At 35.3% G+C, this 21,683-nt stretch overlaps 1 protein-coding gene across 2 annotated transcripts in view; it reads right to left on the bottom strand.

Moving 5' to 3' along the window:
- Positions 1–21,683, bottom strand: part of ThrRS (threonine--tRNA ligase) — a 236,872-nt gene that overhangs the window by 7,717 nt on the left and 207,472 nt on the right. For both annotated transcript variants that reach the window (XM_090368570.1, XM_090368569.1), the window contains exon 18: positions 44–158. In XM_090368570.1, coding sequence (XP_090224696.1) covers positions 44–158 — 115 coding nt within the window. The remainder of the gene's footprint in view (positions 1–43; positions 159–21,683) is intronic.

The following is a 21,683-nucleotide window of genomic DNA, read 5'->3' as shown; positions in this document are numbered from 1 at the left end:
TTTAAAAGTAAAAAAGAAATTTGCTGCTAATAACACGACTTACCAAATATAAAATTGTATTGAGACAGCTGAGCATTCCGAATCTTTTTATTCATAGTTGTTCCCTGATCAAAATCAACATCACACAGGAAGCCTGCTTCATATACTTCATCTCGAACCTAATATACAGTTTATGAAATTAACAAATGTAAAATATATTTAATATATGTTCAATATTCTGGTAGTGTATTGCTAGGGCAGAAAAAGAAAAACAGATGCAATATTTATTTTTCAGATATCAGGTTTGGCAAAGGAAGAAATATGTATGTCACATATAATAACCAATAACAGTAAATGGGGATCACATCATGCAGATTAATTCAGTTATAACAAGTTCATCTGCTTTCCATTAGGTTTAATCAATTTATGAATCAACAATACTCTTATATAATTAAATCAACTTAAATGTGTAAAATAATCTATGGGCTGGAGTCCATATACATAGTACTGAAATTAGTAATTAAATGTTTTTAAAATATTTTTCCATAAAGTATTTTGATTTATCAAGAAGTTTATTTGCCATTACTTCTAACTATGAAGACAAGCATTAAACTGTTGATATGGAAGTTTATTTATTTATATGGAATAATGTATACATCACATTTATCATAAACATCACAATATGTGACTATTTACAGCCTTGAACAAAATACATTAAATAAGGATTACAGCATCTTGATTAACCTTGACGAAACATAATAGGCCAAGAGCAGAGTTAAAAAAAAAAAAAGTAATTTTAGTGCATCAAAACTCAGCTTCCAGAATGAATTTTTAGGAACAAAAATGTTAACTGCATGAAAGCTAATTTATTACATATCAGGAAATACCAGATTCATAGAAGAATAGTTCATTCTAAGAAGCAAGGAAAATGTGCATTATGTTGCTTGTTATTTCAGCTGTTCAAGTAAACTTCCATTTTAATTTCTGAATCTCTTGTTTTAAAATAGTGAAAGTTTCCCACATATACCAGTATTCACAGCAACTATACTTTCTAATATTTCAACCATACTGAACATACTCCCACCAATATCTGTCAGTGATGCTCCTATTCCTTGTCCATAATTGGACATTGTGTCATCTTAAAGCAAGAAATAAGTGATCAGCTTTTCCCATTATAACAAAAAGCTGATCACCTGTGAACACTGATATCTGGTTCACCTTTTGTCAAATTATGTACAGTAATGGGAAAAGATGTACAAGTGATTATTTTTATTATAAGCAAGTGATTATTTTACATAAAGAACACACGAACTACTTAATACCATGTAATATTTGCCTGGTGGAGGCATTTACTAATGACAAGGAGCCTTACTATTTACAAAAGTTTTCTTAAGAAATACTATTATATTTTGAAGTTAACATCTTCAGAATAACATAAGTTATGCATGCTCCTCACTTGACACACCTGTGCTGTTGTTGTTATTTTGGTTTTTAGGAGCATTAGCAACTAAGGCCATATTGCTCCGGGATATGCGGCGGTCATTCCCTGACCTTTCCGCATCCTCTGTATTTGGTGGTGATGGGCTCGAACCCCGGTCTAAAAGAAGCGTGTGCTACACACTGCTGCTCCTTCCCACCTGACTACGGAGGCACCACACACACCTGTGCAACTGACATTTATCAGGATAATAATTTGAAGTTTAATCTCAACATTAGTAAGCTAGAAACAGAGTTTCTGCAGTGAATGTTTGTGTAGAAGCTTTTAAAAATGGATGGTGATATTCAGGGTCATGGCAGGCTATATAGCCACCCTGGTGCAAACTTCTTATTGCCGGCCCCCCCTGCCCCCAACGGTCTTTTTTTATATAATTTTTTTTTTTTTTTTTTTTTTTTTGGAAATATAAAAAAGTATACATTTCCAAAATAATATATAATTTCATCTGAATTGGAATGTCAACATCCTGGACAGGTGATAATTCACGTGTTTCAGTTTCTTCATCAATAGTAGTAAAACTAGAGGAAATCGAAGTCAATGGACCTGGCTGTGGATGGATGTCCAGAAACCTGGTAATCGAACTTGTTACTTTTTGATGTGAAAACATCAATGGCGGCACTAGAATAAAATCGATTGGTAATAAAATTTTCCAGTAGCGGAAATTATGCAATTTATTAGTAACGAAATTGTAACAGAGATGTAACATTGATTGGTAACGAAGAAAGCTGACCGTTTAGATTTTAAATTATGCAAATTACGTCACTTCCTGAATGGCACTAATGATGCTAACTCAGTAGGGCAAGTAGTTGTTTTTTGTTGTTTGTAGTAGTTGTTGATTCAGTAGGGTAAGTTGATTCAGTAGAGTAAGTTCATACTACGATACGGAAATGATGTCTCTTCCTAAAGACCACTAACTCAGTCACTAACATTTATTTGGTAGAGTAAGCAGTGGGTAGTAATATTATGCAAGAATAAAAGCTTCAAAGACACCGAAGAAGCCTCTCGTGTCGAAAGGGAATGAGTTCAAAAATATGGAGAACATAAAAAAATGCAGATTTTATTAAAGAATATTCTTTCACACAAGACCATCTCATTGCTTAAAAATTAAACAGCTTTCATTCAAGAATGCAACAATAAAACAATCACTTCGACAAACAATAACTTCTTGCAGTAGTTTTTGGTTATGACGTCATACTAGTCTACAAATGGATTTTGCTAACTACTGAATTTTAAAAATACCTATAAAAGTATTTAGAAGATGGCTAAAACTCCAGCTGAGGGAAATCGAGAGAAGTATGCAATAATAAAAGCTTCAAAGCCACTGAAGAAGCTTCCCATGTCAACAAAAGAACGAGTTCAAAAAACATAGAGAAAGAAAAAAAAATGCAGAGTTTAATAAAATCTGCTTCCTAAGATTTTGATCCAGAAGATTTGAGTTAAAATTAATTATGTGAGGATTTTCAATTGATTCCCGAACCGGCTAGACAGAATATACTGCAACAAAGAGCTTCGATTGCATCATACATAAAGAAACAATCAATTTCAGCTCCCTCAGCCTATGCAAGAATAAAAGCTTCAAAGCCACAGAGGAAGCTTCCCATGTCAACAAAAAAAAGCGGGGGTTCAAAAACATAGAGAAAGAAAAAAATGCAGAGTTTAATCTGCTTCTCAAGATTTTGATCAACATCAACCTTCTATATAGACATCTCATCAAGAAGCTGCTTCAGAGCCATACAGGCTTTGAAGGATTTCCAGGATCATCTGCTGTGGGTCAACTTGCTAGAACGAAGACTCATCAGTTTGCTATGGCTAGAGAAACCGATTTAGAAGACGTATCGATTGCAAGAAGTACAAGTGTTTCGTTGAATAACACAGAACGATCCAATATCCAATAACAACAGAATGATCCAATATCCAATAGCTTGTGCTATTACCATCCATAAATCTCAGGGAGGTACTTTCGATTCCGTAGTTTATGAATACGACAAATATCATGAACAACAACTAGCTTATGTTGAATTATCTGAAGTAACTGATATCAATGATCTTTACATTATTGCTGCAAATGGAGAAAAGAAATTTTATCATGGACTGACACATGGTACATCCATTCTTGCACTTCAAGCTGAAATGACCAGGTTGTCGAGTAATCCTCTAGTTACCATACAAGATACTTTATACGAGTTCATCAGTAAACTACAAGGTCTTTCCATTCTAACATTAAATTGTCAAAGTTTACGTGCTCACAGTGACGATAAAAGTAAGCATACCTTACTTCGATTGTGTCGTTCAATTTAAACGAGAAGATCAAACAAGCTGGTGGTGTATCAGCTTATCATAAGAGAGAAAATCATACTCATGTTATTACTTCTCATATGGAAGTGATTTATCGAGTACCTTCTTCCTGATGATCAAACGATATTGTCAGTAGTCATTTACATTTCACCTAACCAAAAGATCGAACACATCATTGAATTTATCCATTTCATTTTACTTCCTTACACGATTGAAGGAGCTGCATTGCTACAACAATTTTATTACAAGAAATGCAATTGAATACCAATGATGCTTAGTGGAGATTTCAATGTTAATTTTGCAGATACTCAATCCAAACCTTTGACTGATATCTTAGAAAATAAATTTGGACTAATGTTAAATACTTCTAGATCTGTATCAACTACTAATCATGGAACCATAATTGATGCTGTGTTTCAAAGACATTTACACTCTTTACAATCTCAAGTGTATGTATCATATTTTAGCTATCTCAAAGCCATTGTACATAAATTACCTATTGAACACTTATTGCAACCTCAAATTCATGAAACTGTCAAAAAAATAAATGCTTTAAAATGTTAAATGTGTTTGGATTCTTTTCATACTAAACACCTTTAAGTCAAGGTGTTTAGTATGAAAGCGTCCAAGCCAAGGATGTTTTCACATAAAATAAAACATCTTTCGTGCATACACAGTATACACTGTTTTTTTTTTTTTTATTTTGTTGCTATTAATTTTTTCCTTTTTCTATATTCATAACCAGAGAGTCGTTTCCTTCCATCAGACATCTGAGAAATATTGGGAAAAAAAAAAAAAAAAGTTTTAACTGTAAAATTCATTATGTGTTAATATAAAATACCACAAAACACATTCTTTGATACATTGAACTTTTAGTCTCCTTAGTCTTTGCTGTCTCTTTTAGTGTTTACAATTGGTCTTTACTGCCTCTTGGTCTCTGCCACCCCTTAGTCATTGCCACCCTGGTGCAGTACACCACTTGCACTACCGGGCTGGCACGGCTCTGGTGATATTAATTCAGGTCATATTACAGTTTCATATCAAAAATCTTTTAGCAAAATTAAAGTTTTTAGTTATATAAAGGGAGAATGCATGAGCAGCATGGCTGTCTACTTTTTATAATTTTATCATCATGATCCTCCTCCTTTCAAGGATTTAGGCTAGATGGCCTGTTCCGGTCTTAGTCCATCTTTTCTTTGGACGCTGGATCTCTTCTTCTTCCAACTGGCCAATATTTCATAATCTTTGGTAATCTCACTGGATGCACCCATTCCAAATGATTAATCCATTTACCTCTGTAGTTGTAGATTCTATCTATTATTCGATCAATACCTAATTCTTTACGAATATCAGAACTTTTCTTCTTGTCCAATAACCTATAGCCACTGAGAACTGTGAATAAATTTCATTTCAGCACTTTCAATCCTTTAATTGTTTAAGCTTCACTTCCATAGAGTAAAGTGGGTCTTGCTATCACCTTTTATCCTTGTATGCTTTTGAACTTTATTCGGTTTTAGGATATTGTCAATTAAACCTGTAACTTTTAGAAAACTGGAGAGTTTTAATTCTATATCTTTTTCTTCAACATAAGAAAGATAACATCCAAGATACTTAAATGAATTTACTTGTTCCAGGGTGGTATTTTCTATTACTATTTTACTTCTGATTGGATAATTACCTTTAAATGCCATAACTTTAGTCTTTTCATTTGATATTTCTGTTCCAAATGTTTTAGCAATATTGCTTAAGGTAAAAATTGATTTTTGAAGTTCGTTCTCATTCTGAGATATTATTATTTGGTCGTCCGCAAATAATAAAGTATTTAATTTAGTTACTCGATCAATTTTAAAATCACAATTGATAGTATTCTTCCATTCTTTGACTATTGCATTTATATAAATATTAAACAAAGATGGTGACATTCAGCATCCTTGACAAATTCCTCGATTGATTGATTCCATTCAGTTATACCATAGTTACTTTACTGCAATTCTGTTATTATGATAGACATCCATTATAGCATTTAATAATTGATTAGATATATTTAATTGTTTTAAAATTTCTCATAATCTTCCTCTAGAAATCATATCAGAAGTTTTCCTGAAATCAATAAATACAAAATGTGTTTCAATATTATATTCTCTGTTTTTCTCTATTAAAATTTTTAATGTAAAAGCTGGGTCAATACAGGATCTTCCCTTTCTAAATCCATTTTGTTCTTCACATAAAGCAGGATCAATATATTTACATAAGTTTGCTGACAATAATCGTGCATATAATTTACATCTAACATTCAGAAGGCTTATTCCTCTGTAATTCTCACAACAAGGTTTGTCTCCTTTTTGATATAGGGATGACAAGGTCATTTTTCCAGTTTGGACTTGTTCCTTGGTTCCAAACTAAATTATAGAATCTTAACAAACATCTATGGAAATTATTACCAGCATATTTTATTAATTCCATGTTAATATTGTCTTCACCTGGAGACTTTCCAGATTTACTGTTATTTAAAGCATCTTTAAATTCTTGTAAAGATATATCTTCCCTACCTGTATTTTCATTTGGTGATATATTATACAAATTAGTATCAATTTCTGTCCATACATTTTGGAAATAATCTAACCAGGTTGCTTTTTTAATTATTTGGAGATCGGTATTTTCTTTAATGTCCTTATTCATATTTTTTATAATTTTATAGAAATTAGGCCTTTTTGCTGATATATCCCTTTCCATTTTGATATAAAATGGTCCCACATTTCTCTATTTTTCTTTCTACATGCCATTCTAGCTATTGCACTTTTTCTTTTATATTCAATTTCTGCTTAATCATTTTTATAGGCTTCTTTCTTTCCGTTATAATGATTTTAATATCATTATCCCAGTTCCTGATTCTTTTCCATTTGCCTTTAGTTCCCAAATGTTCATTTGCTATTGTAATGAGAATATTTTTTAAATTCTCCCAATTCTATTTCATCACCTTCTTTGATGTTTTCTGACATTTGTTCTATTCTCTGTTCAAATATAATTTTATTATGTGTTCAACTTATTTTTATTAATAACATTATTTTATTCTTTTATCCTTTAAGCCATTGACCAAAATCTGGAAATGAGAAAGTTTGTATTATGAATTTACCAAGGTGATTACTTACAAAACTGCTCTGGTAATATTCCATTTAAAAAAATAAAATGGACAGAAACAAAATAATGCAGAGGATATTGTGTCAAGATAATTTTTTATACTTTTTTTTAAATTTTATTTTCAACACAGCACTTTACTATGCTTTGTTGGCTGTGGGAAGGTTCTCTGTGATTATCAGAACACCTTAAACCCTTCAACTACCTTGAAATCAATGAAAAAAAAAGTCATTTTATAGAAGAAACATATATTTTATTCAAAATATCAAGTCTGGATAATTCAAGCATGTAATTCAGGTATCAGTTTATCCAGGAAGAACTTGAGATAGGATGCAAGACAGTTTTCAAAGTTTTTTTGTTGTTTAAATGATACACATTCCTGTACTGGTTTTGTCAGCTGATTGTACCCCTGAGCAGACAAAAATGGAAATTCCAAAACAAAGCTGTGTTCAGATATCATTAATACAATACATACATGTCTGTTTACTTAATAAAATGCTATATTGTGCATAATGATAAAAGCAAGAGTAATGAATATAATAAGCATAATAAACACCTGAAAAAAGCTTTTACCATAAGCCATCAAGCATATTGTTTTGTGGGTTTCTTTACTTCCAGGGCAAACACAAACAATATGGATCAGAGGTGATACTCTCCATTACTTTAGAAAGCAGAAAAGATTTAATTAACATAATGATTAATAAGAATTAATTTTCACAACAAATAAATGTATAGAATAGCAACCCTAACTCGTGTTGCTGACAGAGTTGGAAGTCCGAACCAAAACACCACATTCATTTGATAATTATTAAAGACCAATGAAAATGAGTATACAAACAAACAATGAACATTGCACAGGATGGTCTGCTGATGGTCATGATGATAATGAATATATGATGATATATGAACTGATTGTAGCGAAACATTGTGGCAAATTTTATTCTGAGTGTTTTTGCAAACAGTGAAGCTACCAGTTCTGTTTATGTGCAATTTTTCAAATAAAATAAAAACAAAATAATAATTAATAAATCTTAAATGGTGGAATTTGTTCACCAAGCAGAAGACTTTCTATCATGAGTAAGACCATAGCATTTTTCCTTTCAGCAGGTGAAACTGTTGGCTGCAAAAAGTAAATGCTTGTAAAATAATAAGAGAAGTTTACCTCAATATAGTACATAGAACACTTCCATATGATACTCTCCAGAAATTAAAACGAAAAAATCGAAAATCTTACATTAGAGTAATAAATAATTTTAAAAAATAATTAAAAATCAATTTAACACAATTAAAAATAAGAAAATTAATTAAAAGAATTTAATGAAAAAAATTGCAAAATAATTTTCAAAAATGAGCATTACAGCTCTGGTTCATACTATAAAAGTAAATGCACAAACACAGGGATACCATTCGAAAGTGTTAAATATTGTTTAACCTTTTAAACAATATTTAACTGTTTAAATTTAACTTTATTTTTAATATAATCTAATTCATCAGTGCTATTCTGAGAATAACTTTTGCATCAAACTGGAATGACCCAGTTTTATAACAATAAAAAAAAATAAATGATCTTTAAAGTGTCTGGATTTCATTTTTGGACAGCCTATTTCAGGCATTCTACTTATACTTGCTTTTTGCCCCTAACAACTTTTCACATTAAACTTTAATTTATAAGCTGGGCCCATGCTTCTTTCAACAACCGCTCAAAACAATAACAGTGAAAATCATAAGAAAACTAAACTTATTGGAAGGAATAACTGATCATTGGAAAATTTCTTCCTAAATTGGAAGAGTTTGCAAAATTTGTTTCTGTCAGAGACTATCTGTGCTTTCATTCTCAAAAGAATGCAGTTATAGGAATTTTTTTGTTGTTCACAAGAATAAATTTTCAAATTTAAGACAGGCAACATACACAATTTTTATTTTGCTTTCAAATAATGTGACTTCATATTCAACTACCACTAATGCTCTAATAATAAACTGAACTTTGCAAAAACTACAAAGAGCCCAAAGTTCAAAACTATGAAAAAATTTAAAATACATTTTCCCCCATTTCCTGATGATCCAACAGGCACATTCCAATACATGGGTAAAGCCAACTCCTACTAAAAAAAAATCTTGTATGAAGTAAGACTTTTCTTCTGATAATCTCACCTATTATCCTTAAAACCAAAGTCATACCAAGTTTTGCACAAATTAGAAGGCTAGTGCAAACTGATACTTGAAACAACTGTATACTGATTCTCAAAATTGTTCAATACTAACTATTAAAGCTAATCGTCCTTCCTCCTACAGCTAGTGCACAAACACATACACTTCAGTGAAGCAGGAAACCATCAGCCATTTTCAACCCACTGCAGGATGAAGGCCTCCCTGGCAACTTTCCAGTTGCTTCTGTTTTGTGCAATGGCAATCCATTTACTACCCACAAACTCGTGAATTTCATCTATCCATCTCCAATGTTGTCTTCCAGGTTTTCTCTTAGCTCTTCTTGGGTACCATTCTGTTATTTTCTTAGTCTATCTGTCATCATGTCTTTGAGCTATGTGTCCTGCCCAAAACCATTTTAATTCTTTAGTTTTGATAAGAATATCCTTTATTTGAGTTTGCTGCCTAATATACGTTTCTCTTCTTATCTAACATTCTGATTCCTAATATAATTCATTCCATTCTTCACTGTATAGTTTTCAGCTTCTCTTCCATTCTTTTGGCGAGGCCCAAGTTTCACTTCAATAAGTCATGGTGGGAAGTATACATTGGTCCATTATTTTAAGTTTCAGACAAATTGCTCCTCAGTATGTGACTATATTTCCTGAATGCTATCCGTCCAAAATTTATTCTTTTCTTAACTTCCAGCCATTTATCATTATTACAGCTAATGACATGTCCCAAATAAGTATATGAATCCACCTTTTCAATTACTGCTCCTTCAATGATTATATCCCATTCTGTGGCATACTTGTTCATCATTACTTTTGTTTTAGCCATATTCATCTTTAGTCCGAAATCTTACTAACTCTGCATAACTGATTAAGATTGTCCTCTAATTCTTTGGGATCGTGGCTTAGGACCACAGTCATTTGCAAATAGTAAATGGTTTAGGTACTCTCCATTCACATTGACTCCTTTCTGCGACCAGTCTAATCTTCTGAAAGCCTCTTCAAGGGGAGCAGTAAACTACTTCGGAGATATTGTGTCTCCTTGTTGAACTCCTTTCTCAATTTTAAATTTACTACTGTCTTTGTCAAGTCTAATAAAGGAGGAAGTGTTCTCATATATTTTCTTCAAAATCATAATGTATTGGGTGTCTATGCCTTGTCTTTCCAGTGCCCGAAACATTGCCTTATGTTGTATGGAGTCAAATGCCTTTTCATAATCTACAAATGCCAGGCACAATGGTGTTTTATATTCATTTGCTTTCTCCATTAGCTATGATATTACGTGAAAGTGATCCATAGTTGAGAATCCTGTCCTAAAGCCAGCTTGCTCCTTTGGTTGATTCTCGTCAAGTATTCTTTCTAATCTGTTAGTAATGACCCTTGTGAACAACTTGTAGAGGTGGGACAACAAGCTAATTGGTCTATAATTTCCATTTTCTGATTTGTCTCTTTTCTTATGCAGCAAAATTATGATTGAATTATTCCACTCCTTAGGTGTCACGCCTTTCCTAATGTATTTTGTGAAGGGTCTTGCCAGTTTCTGTGTCATGTCTCTTCCTCCCAATTTTAACAACTATAAAGTAACATCATCGGGGCTTTCCGATTCTTCATTTTCTTCAATGCATGTTCTATCTCATCAGGAAGGATATCGGGTATGTCGTATGTGTTGCTAATTTGTGATCCATCTTCCCCACTGCTTGCATCATTTCTTCGCTCCTTATATAATTCTTTATAGTAGTCTTCTGCTATCTAAATTATGTCTTCTCTGCTATTTATAAATACACCATCACTATTCTTCAGTTGTAGTGTCATTTGTCTTTCTGTATTACTGCTCATGACTGCTGATTTAAGTCCTTTGTTTTCCCTCAATGCCTGTTCTACTTTTCTTGTGTTAGATCTGAGTCTTTCTAATGGCTTTGCATAACTCAGTACACTCAATTTTTTCCTTTTTCAGTGTTTCTTTTTACCTATAGGTTTCTTGAGCTTTATCACTTTCAGAAAATTGTATTCCTCGTCGATATCTAAGTCCTGAAAGGTCTTCAGAAGCTCAAACTTGTTCTTAAGTTCCAGTACATACTGCTTTTCCTTCTCTTCTGTTATCTCAAAAACCTTTATAATATTTATTCGAGTCCAAGTTTTTCCTTTCTCCTCTTACATCTATATCAAGTGTGCATCTTACCATTCTGTGATCACTTCCAACATTTACCCTCTTCAGGAAGGTAACATGGTTCACAATATATCTTCTGTTAGTGAGAATGAAGTCAATTTCATTAGCTGTTAATACATTTGGGCTCTTCCATGTTCACTTTCTGTTCACCCTTTTCTTAAAAAAAGTGTTCATTACTGATATCCCTCAAGTCTTTCACCTCTTTCACCAATTCCAAAATTTCTTAGTTTCCCTTTCTGTGCTGTTTTGTCTCTTTCCAACCCTAGCATTGAAATCCCCCATAATGATGGCATAGTGAGCTTTCTCTTCATCTAGAAGTCTCTCAATTTTGGTGTACATCTCTTCAACCTCTTCATCATCATGGTGCATATATCATTATAACCTTTAGTTTGTACCTCTTAGAAATCCTAAGTAGTAGTCTTGACACCCTTGGTGATGCACTTTTGAATTCCAAAATGTCGTTTTTTATATCTTTATGGACCAGAAAGCCAACTTCACTTTCACTCTTTTCACAGTTCCATTGGTGTACAGCAGATTTCCAGTTGATAAACTTATAAGCGGTTCATTTCTTCTTGTTTCAGCCAAGCCGATGAAATTCCAACTCATATTTTCTAATTCCCTTTCCAGTTCTAATATCCTATCATCACCAATTAGTGATCTCACATTGTAACAGGCCAAGTTCAGTTTCCGTGAATGGCAGCCTGGTTGTACCTAGAGATTCTTAGCACTCTCTGCTTCCACTCTGATCCTCTCGCTGCCGTAAGAGGGAGAGTGAAAGCCGCTGGGTGCTGAGGGCCATTTGTTTTGTTGTGTTGTCATGTGCTGGAGGGTTTGGTCTTTTCCTTTTCACGCTGACCAGGCTTCTTGAAGAGACCCACTCTACGTGTTCGTTGTCACCAAAGTAACCTAACACGGCTTACCACCGAGAAGGTGTGCACGAGTCGATTTTAGGGAGGCCAACCGGACTTCTCCTAAATCTTATAAAATAGAAAGATATTGGATCCATTAGTGTTTTAGACTGTGTCTGATAACACACAGAATGCCTGTTCCCCTCTAAGCCCCTAGGAAACCATAACACCAAACAACTATACCTAAATCTTTCTTGTTTAGCAATTTTTAGTAATTACCACTTCTAACATGAATTTCACTTTCTTTCAACACAAATAACGTACCAATTGTGGGTACTACACTCAGGGTAATGGAGAATGAAAAAAATACTTGAGGGTAATTCTGCAGTCAGATATGAAGTTTTCAGAACAGTCAAGACAGGTTGCCAGAGCAGCTGATGGGATTTTGTTAATGATGTACCGGAACTTTGCTAGCAGGGATAAGGAGGTAATTATCCCTTTGCATAAGGCAATGGTCAGGTCACACCTTGAGTACTGCATACAGGTGTGAAGGCTTAATTTTAGGAAGGATGAAGAGCTGTTGGAATGAGTACAGAGAAGGGCAACGAGATTGGTGAGGAAAACAAAGGGGTGCTCTTACCAAGAAATGCTTAAGTTCTACAAATTGCAGCATTTGGAGACTAGGCACCTGTGAGGTGATCTGAGTGAGGTGTATAAGCTCTGAATGGTTTGAGCAAGCTCAATGCTGATAGGATTCTTCCTCTTTCTCAGATCATGTACTCCAGGGAGCATAAATTCAAATTGTGAAAAGACATTGCTGAATACATGTGTGGAAATTTGCCTTTAGCCAGAGAGTGATTGATTGCAGGAACAAACTTCCATTTTGTGGGAAGTTGATAACTTAAATAAATTCAAGGAAGAACTGGACGAACTTTTCGAGCAAATGGATAGGCGAAATGGGAATTTTTTTTTTTTTTTTTGTCTGATGCTATATAAGCTTGCTTTCTTGCATCATATATCATTACTAATGCTAATGCTAAAAACTGCATATCACTGACTGCAAACAGCCAAAATTTGAAGAGTACATTATTTAATTATGCAAATACTCTTCGGAATATATGGAGGCAGATCTCCATTCGTCAGTCACTATTGAAACAGTAAGTATTAAACCCCACTTTTTCTTTTTTTCTTTAAATATATTCATAATTCATTTTTTTTTTTTTTTTTTTTTTAACTTTCTCAATCTTGAAACAGTAATACTATGATAAAAGTCTATAGTTGAATAGAAGTTATATATAAACAAGTTGACCTAACCTGCTGTACTACCAGATAAGGTTTAAAGTAGTGTCTTGCATATGATTTTTTTTTATGAATACTAAACATAACTATAACACTAACTCCTAATATTTACCAGCATGCATTCTAAAATATCTTTCAATAAAGTCAAATTTTCAAAACTAATTTATTACCAAATGTGAATTATACAGAACATAAATATGGTTACAGTTTAATGTTCAGTGGTTAGTTTATTTAATTAATAAATTCCCCTCCTGATGATATGTTTTTTTTTTTTTTTATTTAACTCTCATTTATATCACTTCATTCAGTTCTCTGTCAAAAGAATCAAGGAGCAGTGTTAGACAACAAAAAGCATGTATATCCGGATTTGATCATATACATGAAGTTAAAAAAATAATAATAATAAAAAAATAAAGTAAGGCAAAAACAGTGAATAACAGATTATCTAGTTTTCTGTATACAGGCATACCTCGGTTAACGTTACCTCTGATAACGAAGCTTCGATATAACGAAGTCCACAATTTCAAGCCCCATTTAACATAAAAAATGTTCCAGTTTAATCACCTGAAATCTAAACAAACTGAAGAAATTACCGAAACCTTTGGGGCTTCTCGTGGTTGGTTCGAGAAATTTAAAAAACGGGCCAGGATTCATAGTGTAAAATTAACAGGAGAAGTTTCCAGAAAAACTAAAGGAAATAATTGAACGTGAAAAATTTCCACCAAATTTGGTGTTCAATGTTAACGAAAGCGGTTTGTTCTGGAAACGGCTACCAACAAAAAGCTTTATTTCTGTTGAAGAAAAATCAGCTGCTGGGTTCAAAGCAGCCAAAGACTGTTTAACATTACTCTTTGGATCAAATGCCTCTGGCGATTATAAATTAAAATTGTTATTAGTTTACCATTCAGAAAATCCGAGGGCGTTAAAAGGTAACATAAAAATGAATTTACCTGTAATATGGAAAGCAAATAGAAAAGCGTGGGTTACCAAGGAGTTATTTACTGATTGGTTTGTTAACCACTTTTGTCCTGAAGTAAAACGGTATTGTCAAAAAAACAACTTTGAAGAAAAAGCTCTTTTGTTGTTAGACAATGCTCCGGGACATCCTACTGATCTTAACACGTTGGACACATGCATTACTGTCAAAGTTGTGTTTCTTCCAGCAAACACAACTTCCCTGATTCAACCATTGGATCAGGGAGTAATAGCATCATTTAAAGCTTATTATCTGCGTCGAACATTAAGCAGTTTAACTGAACTAGAGGATAAAGAGGAAATGACAGTTAAAACTTTTTGGAAAAACTACACCATTAAAAACGCAATTGAAAACATTGATAGTTCTTGGAAAGAAGTCACTAAGAAATGCTTAAATGGAGTTTGGTGCAAAATATGGCCAGAAGTTGTACTAGAAGAAGAAAATAACATCCAAGAAATTAGAAATGAAGTTATCCAGATGGCTCAATCAATAGGTTTCGAAAATGTCGATGAAGAGGATGTTAGAAATTTATTGAATGCAGAAGATGATGGTTTTTCAGTGGAAGATTTAGAAAACCTTGTTGGCAACGAAGACAAAGATAATGAAGACGAAGTTAAAGAAGTTCCTTCTGAAAAAGTGTTAACAACCAAAGATTTAAAAAGGTGCTTAAATGACATTGAAAACGTTTTAAATTTGTTTAGTGAAAATGATCCTGATTTAGGAAGAAGTTTTATTGTTAAGCGATCAGTGTTAAATGCAATAACTCTGTATAGGCAATTGTTAAATGAAAGAGAAAAAAAGCATAAGCAATCAACTTTAGACTCATATTTTAAAATGTGATTTCACTTTGTATGTAAGTTGGCTGTTTATTTAATAAAACTTTTCTTTTTTTCGAAAAAAAAAGCTTTTCATTTTCTTTACGTAGGAACGTATCCCTATTCTGGCCATAGTATTTTTACCTCTGAAAACGAAGTTTCGCTTAACGAAGTAATTTCGTGGAACGCATCCTATTCGTTATTCGAGGTATGCCTGTATAATGAAGTGTCTAGTTAGACATCTGTCAGCCTCTCTCTCTTATATGTACTGGGTGGTTATAAATAAGTTTCCCTATTCAGGAGACGCTAGTGTCAAAACGGTTAGAGATGGCACTGTGAAAATCGGTGGGTATGAGGAAGCAATTTGTACAAGAAAAAAAATTTGTTCAATTTTCTGCCACCAGGGGAGAAATTGGCACTGTAAAAATGAGATGGAATAATTAACTTAGGATTAGATTTTAATATCAGAACTTAGAAATTTACAGATATTGTTCTATGTGCTTTCCTTCACTTGAGATGACATTCTGAAAACTGAGGACTCCATGCAACAGTTCTGCACAGCATCTCATTGGGAATGTTGGCTACATGCTGTTTAATACTTGCTTTCAAATCAACAAGCATCTGTATGCAGCCATGGTAAACTCTGTCTTTCAGGTATTCCCATAGCCAGAAATCACAGGGATTGAGAACTGGTGATCGAGCTGGCCAAAACTATGGAAAGTCTCTAGAAATGATGTGATCATTTCCGAATGTTGAACGGAGCAGTTCCTTCACTTGTAGACCAAAGTGGGGAGGGGCACCTTCTTGCATGAACACTATGGTCTCCAAGCATTGCCTTTCTTGCAGAGCGGGAATAATGCGATCTCTTGGAAGAGCACAGTACCGCGCACTAGTTACCTTAATGGGCATTAGGTGTGGACCCTCCAAAGAAAAATGGTCTGATTATAAACTCTGCTGTGAACCCACACCAGACTGTAACATATGGACTTTGTAGCGGTCTTTCATGTAGAGCAGATGGACGAGAAGTTCCCCATATTCAGCAGTTTTGTCATTTACAGCTCCATGAAGAATGAAATGTGCCGCATCAGACCACAAGATCTTTCAAGCCAGTGTATCATCAAGTTCTATACAAGCCAGAAATCATAGAGCAAAGTCTATTTGTTGTTGCTAATCACAAGACTTTAGTTCTTGCACTATGTGAATCTTGTACGGGAACCAGTGTAAAATTATTCAAAGCACTTTACGTACAGTAGACCAAGGAAGGTTCAAGTCTCTTGACACACCTCTGGCACCACTGACTGGTAGTGTTTTGCATTCTGACCTGGAGGCCTTTGCAACTGCCGCTTCATCCACTACCTCCCCGGTCACTTAATTTCTTTATTAGTTTTCGAAGCTCCACTGATGTCAAAGGTACTTTAAAACAAACAAACCTTTTAAGTTTCCGATATTCATGTAGTGCTGCATTAGCGTTACTATTATTCTGGTAGAATAGTTTTACTAAAAGAGCATGTTCTTTTTTGTAAGAGCCATAATGGTTATTAACAGTGGTGTTGGCCTTCCTGCATTTATCTAACAGGATGTCATTTGCATAAACAGAGTCTTAAAGTAAATGACAACTTTTAAATATGTGCAGCGCTGTTTCCCCCCGGTGGTGAAAATTTGAACTAATTTTTTTTCCTTCTATAAATCGCTTCCCCATACAATAAATGACATACCCACCGATTTTCACAGCACTAACTCTAACTGTTTTGACACTAGGGTCTCCTGAATAGGGAAACTTATTTTTTAATCACCCGGTATATGTAGGAGTGTTATTATAAAAGCCTGAAATCCGGTAAATCCCATGATTTATCAAGTGGCTTTGGTAAAAGTCCAAATCTCTTCCATTATCTAACTGAAGCACTGTAAATCAGGTGCTCCATATACAGTGAATATGTCACCCAGGCAACTTTGCAGGGATAGGACATATATCCCTTCTATGTCAAAAAAGTAAAAGAACCAGGAAATTATCATTGCTTCCTTTTATGCACCATCCAACTTTAACTTTTAAATAAGGGCATAGGGAAGATATGTTCCTTATCCCTGAAAGACTGTTGGTAACAGTGCAAAAAGGGAAGAAAATTTCCTGCTTCATTCACTTTTCCAATTTTTAAACAATGTACGAGAGGAGATCTCTTATCACTCGCGGCCAGCACTGGCATTTGTTCAACTAATTCATATTGTATCTTAACACGCATATATATGCAGTAGTGCATCTAGCATTTTGGTTTGTGGGGTTAACCAGGAGAAAATTACTAATGACTTAAAAAAGCTCTTGCAAATTTACCCACATCACCACAGAAAAGTGTCTGCATTCTACAGAACCATTAAAAGAAAGCACTTAACAAAACGGTTTATTAATAATTCCTAAATTTAGACATTTTCAAAATTGAGTTGTAAAACAGGTAGAGAGAAACATTTGGAGTAGAAAATAGAAATTTGATATTGAATATTAAATGTAAAACATTTTATTAATGCTGCAGCACCTATTTTAGACGACACCTGTGGCAAGTGCCCGGCCCTGTTATCACTACAAGGTTGTCTGTATTACTTGACAGAATCTTTCTTGGGTGTAGCACTCAAGTTCCAGCTGTTCACCATGGTGAACAAATGATTTTTGTGTCTCTGATATAGACATACATACCAACACTGTACGCACTCATCCCCTACATGTGGACATTGCGCCCACAGTGGCAATGTTCTTGCAGAATATCCAAACAAGGATGAGGATATTAGCTGCGTGAACTGTAAGAGAAGACGCCGTGCACATGAGCACTCGGTGCAGGATGTGGCCTGCCCTGAATACCAGCATGCATTAGAATAAGACTAAGGACTGCCAATGGATAACCCCCATCTCTTCAATCACAACTTCAATCCTCTCCTTCCAGTCCACAAACCCCTAGTCACACCAGCAATAACCACAGTGTCAAACTTGAAGTCATGCAGATCAATGGTCACAGATCCCAGACTCACTGATGAGATCCAACATGCAGCAGAGGAGCACTCTATAGATATAACATCAATCTAGGAACCCTATGCCTCCAGTGTGAAATTTGGTAACTCGTTCGAAGTCACAGGATCCTCCCTCCATACAAAGGTAATCCAGCCCACCACTGATGACCCAGAGACGTGTATTGTGATGCTCAACAGCGAGCTGTATGTCCTGGCCATCCATGGCCTTTGTCTAACACAGGTAGGTTTGCTACCTGTGTTAAAATCACTCATGCTTCATTCATGTTTTACCTAATTTCACTCTACTGTCCACCTTCCATGGACATAGAAGAATCTCTCAACTACCTTGAGTTTGCTCTGGACTTTTTTGGTTCTAAATCCGTACTTATAACCTCCAATGTCAATGCAAAATCCCAATTCTGGTACAGTCATTCCTTGGACCTTCATGGGCTTCTCCTGGTGGATTTTATTCTCACCCAGAATCTGGCAGTCCACAATCAATCCAACCAATTCCCCACTTACTGCAGTTCTACTGGTCAATCTAACATATATATTAATAGATATTACTGTCACCAACGACGATCTGAGGTCCCAGACTGGGCCACTAACCCTGACTGGGTGCTGAGTGATCATAGGGTCATCCTATTTCATGTTGCTCCTGCCAGTTCCATCCATCCCTCTCATTCCAGAATGCCTGACTTTGTCTGCTTCTCCACAAAATCAATTAACTGGGCAGCCTTTGAGGGATCAATTGAGCACAACTTCCCACTTTCCATGCTGGACTACCTTGACACTCCTTGGGCCACTGAACTATGTGACTCATTCAGCAATCCTTAACTAAAGCCTCATATGTATCAGCCAGGAAGAAGACATTCACTCCCAGGACCTGCTCGTGGTGGACAGTGGAACTCACTAAACTGTGTAAAGATGTCCATCATGCCCAGAAACAGTACCAGAGGCATCGCAAATGGCCTCCTCCAGGTGTTGCCCGACTATAATGAATATATCACTAAAAAGAATCAGTACACAAAAGCAATAGAAAGCAGGAAAAAAAGAAACGTGGACCAACTCTAAGGACAAAGGCGAATCCCTGGAGGCTCCTCTACAAAATTACTAGGGAGAAGACCTTTACCTCAGACATCTTGGGGTCTATGGTCATAGGAACAAATGAGTCAACTAACTGGCTCGACTCTGTCAATCTCATTCTGGATAATCTTTTCCCAACTGATAACCCCTTGGAAGATATTCCTGAACATGCTGACCTTCGAGCACAAAATGATAATTACTACTCTCAGTCCTCAGCTGACCCCTTTACCATGCTGGAGCTGGATACAGTACTGAAAAAAATTAATCCCAGATCTTCATCCTCAGGTTCAATAAATTAAGGCCATCACATCTTTTGCTTCTGTTCAACAAGTGTCTAAGAGACAGTCAATTCCCTAAGTGTTGGAAAGAGGCGCTGCTCGGGGCTCATTAAAAAACCAAATAAGCCCTCAACTGAACTCTTCAGACCTATTGCATTATTGGAAAATCTTAAGAAAATATTAGAGCAGCTAATGGCCCTCAGAGTTACCACTTTGTTCCTTTCACAGGATTTAATCTCCCCATGCCAGTATGGCTTCACACGAGGCTGCTCCTGCGAGGAGGCCCACTTTGATCTGGTCCTGCACCTGGAGAACTCTACCTCCAAATACAAACTAGCTATTTTCAGACTTCGAGGGAACCTTTGACACTATTTGGTGGGAAAGTGCCCTTGAATGTCTCCGTGCCACCAAATGCCCTTCCAATTTGTACAAGCTGTTTCAGAACTACTTTTCAGAGTGCTTCATAGTAGTAAAATCAAAATTTCTTCAGATCACAAGGCCTGCCTACCGGGTTGTCCTCAGGGCTCAGTCCTGGAACCCCCAGTCTGGAACATGGTTCTCCAAAATTGGCTTGGTAACTCCTTTGACAACACAAAAATTGTAGCATTTGCGGAAGATCTCACCATCATCATGTCTGGAAACTCACACTCTGCTCTGGAAGCTAATGCTGATCTTCAAGAACAAACTTGACCTTCGGAGACCCCCGCAAGTCAAGATCCTGGGTGTGCAACTGCCCTTAGTTACGCAGGCAAAGGTCTTAGGGGTCACTATTGACCACAAACTGCTTCTTCCCACACCACAGCACCAAAGTTAAAGGTTTTTCTGCCTCCACTCTCAGAGTCTCCCGAAGTGATTGGTGTTTGTCCAAGAGAACATTACCGCTATACTACAAAGCAGTATTCCTACCCATTGTAACTTACGCTGCCGGTGTGCGATTCCACCATACAGTTATTATAAAAATGAGAAACAAACTTAACTCTATTCAAAGAGGATTGATCCTGGCCACCCACCGAATCTGTAGGACTGTCTCCATGGCAGCTATTCAGGTAATTGTGGGAACTCTCCCACTTGATTTGTTTACAGTTTTCTGTTGAGAATCAAAAAGAAATACCATCCTGTATTCTGGATATTGAGCTTAATTTCACTGCAGATGTAAAGCATGAAAAAACACGATGTTACAATGAACTGGTCAACATCTGGCAAATCAGGTGGAATACATCACCACAAGACACAATAACGAAGAGATTCCTCTCCAAGATAATGTTTGGAATGACCAAAACTACAAGATCCTGGTTCTCTCTCAGCCTTGAGATGTCTTTCTTGGTGACTGGCCATGCACAGCTCCCTGAATGAAAAGCTATACCAACTTGGGCTTCTAGCTACTGACCTATGTGGAGAGGAATTCCCAACTTCTCCCCAAACCAGGTGGATCAACTAATCCAGATTCCAGACAATCTTTCTTCCATGCAGGTCTTTGCATCTGGAATTTTTACCTGGTGGAAGGCCTTGTACCTAAACCAGATATGCGATTCTACAGCCTAGATTTCACTTGGTGAAAAGAAAGGCTAAATTCAAAAAAAATTTTTTTTAATATTTATTTATTTTACTAAATTTGCCGTACTTATTATTTTTTAATTTTATTTTTACCTGCACCACTAGCTTTTTTATTATTATTATTTTTTTATTATTTTTAATTAATTATTTTTATTATTATTTTATTATTATTATTTTTTTAATTAATTTTTTTTATTATTATTTTTTAATTAATTATTTTTTTATTATTTACTATTATTATTTTATTTATTTATTTTTTTACCTACACTTTTTTTTCAGAACTGCACCATGGGTTTTTTTCCCCCTCTTCTCTCTTCACTCTGGAACAGGCCCCCAGAGGATCCTGGCCCACCAGCTGGCAATACTAAGTGGGTCAGAGTCCCTTTGAGATGGTATGTGTTTTTCTATGTCTGGCCCACCTTCCTGTGGTGTGGATGAGTACCCAGAATCATCTGTCCAGGTGACTGATGATGCTTCTGGGTAGCCAAGAGGCCAGAACATAACACAATACACACAAACCTACACTAGACATATTTCTGACCCTTTTACAATTGATTCTGTTCTTCACAGCGATACGAGGCAGAGTTGAACAAGCGTTCTGCCCTTACA

This window comes from Mastigoproctus giganteus, chromosome 2, assembly GCF_048544385.1.
Source record: "Mastigoproctus giganteus isolate SK-2022 chromosome 2, ASM4854438v1, whole genome shotgun sequence".
Lineage (NCBI taxonomy): Eukaryota > Metazoa > Arthropoda > Arachnida > Uropygi > Thelyphonidae > Mastigoproctus > Mastigoproctus giganteus.
This window is presented reverse-complemented; position numbering and strand designations above follow the sequence as displayed.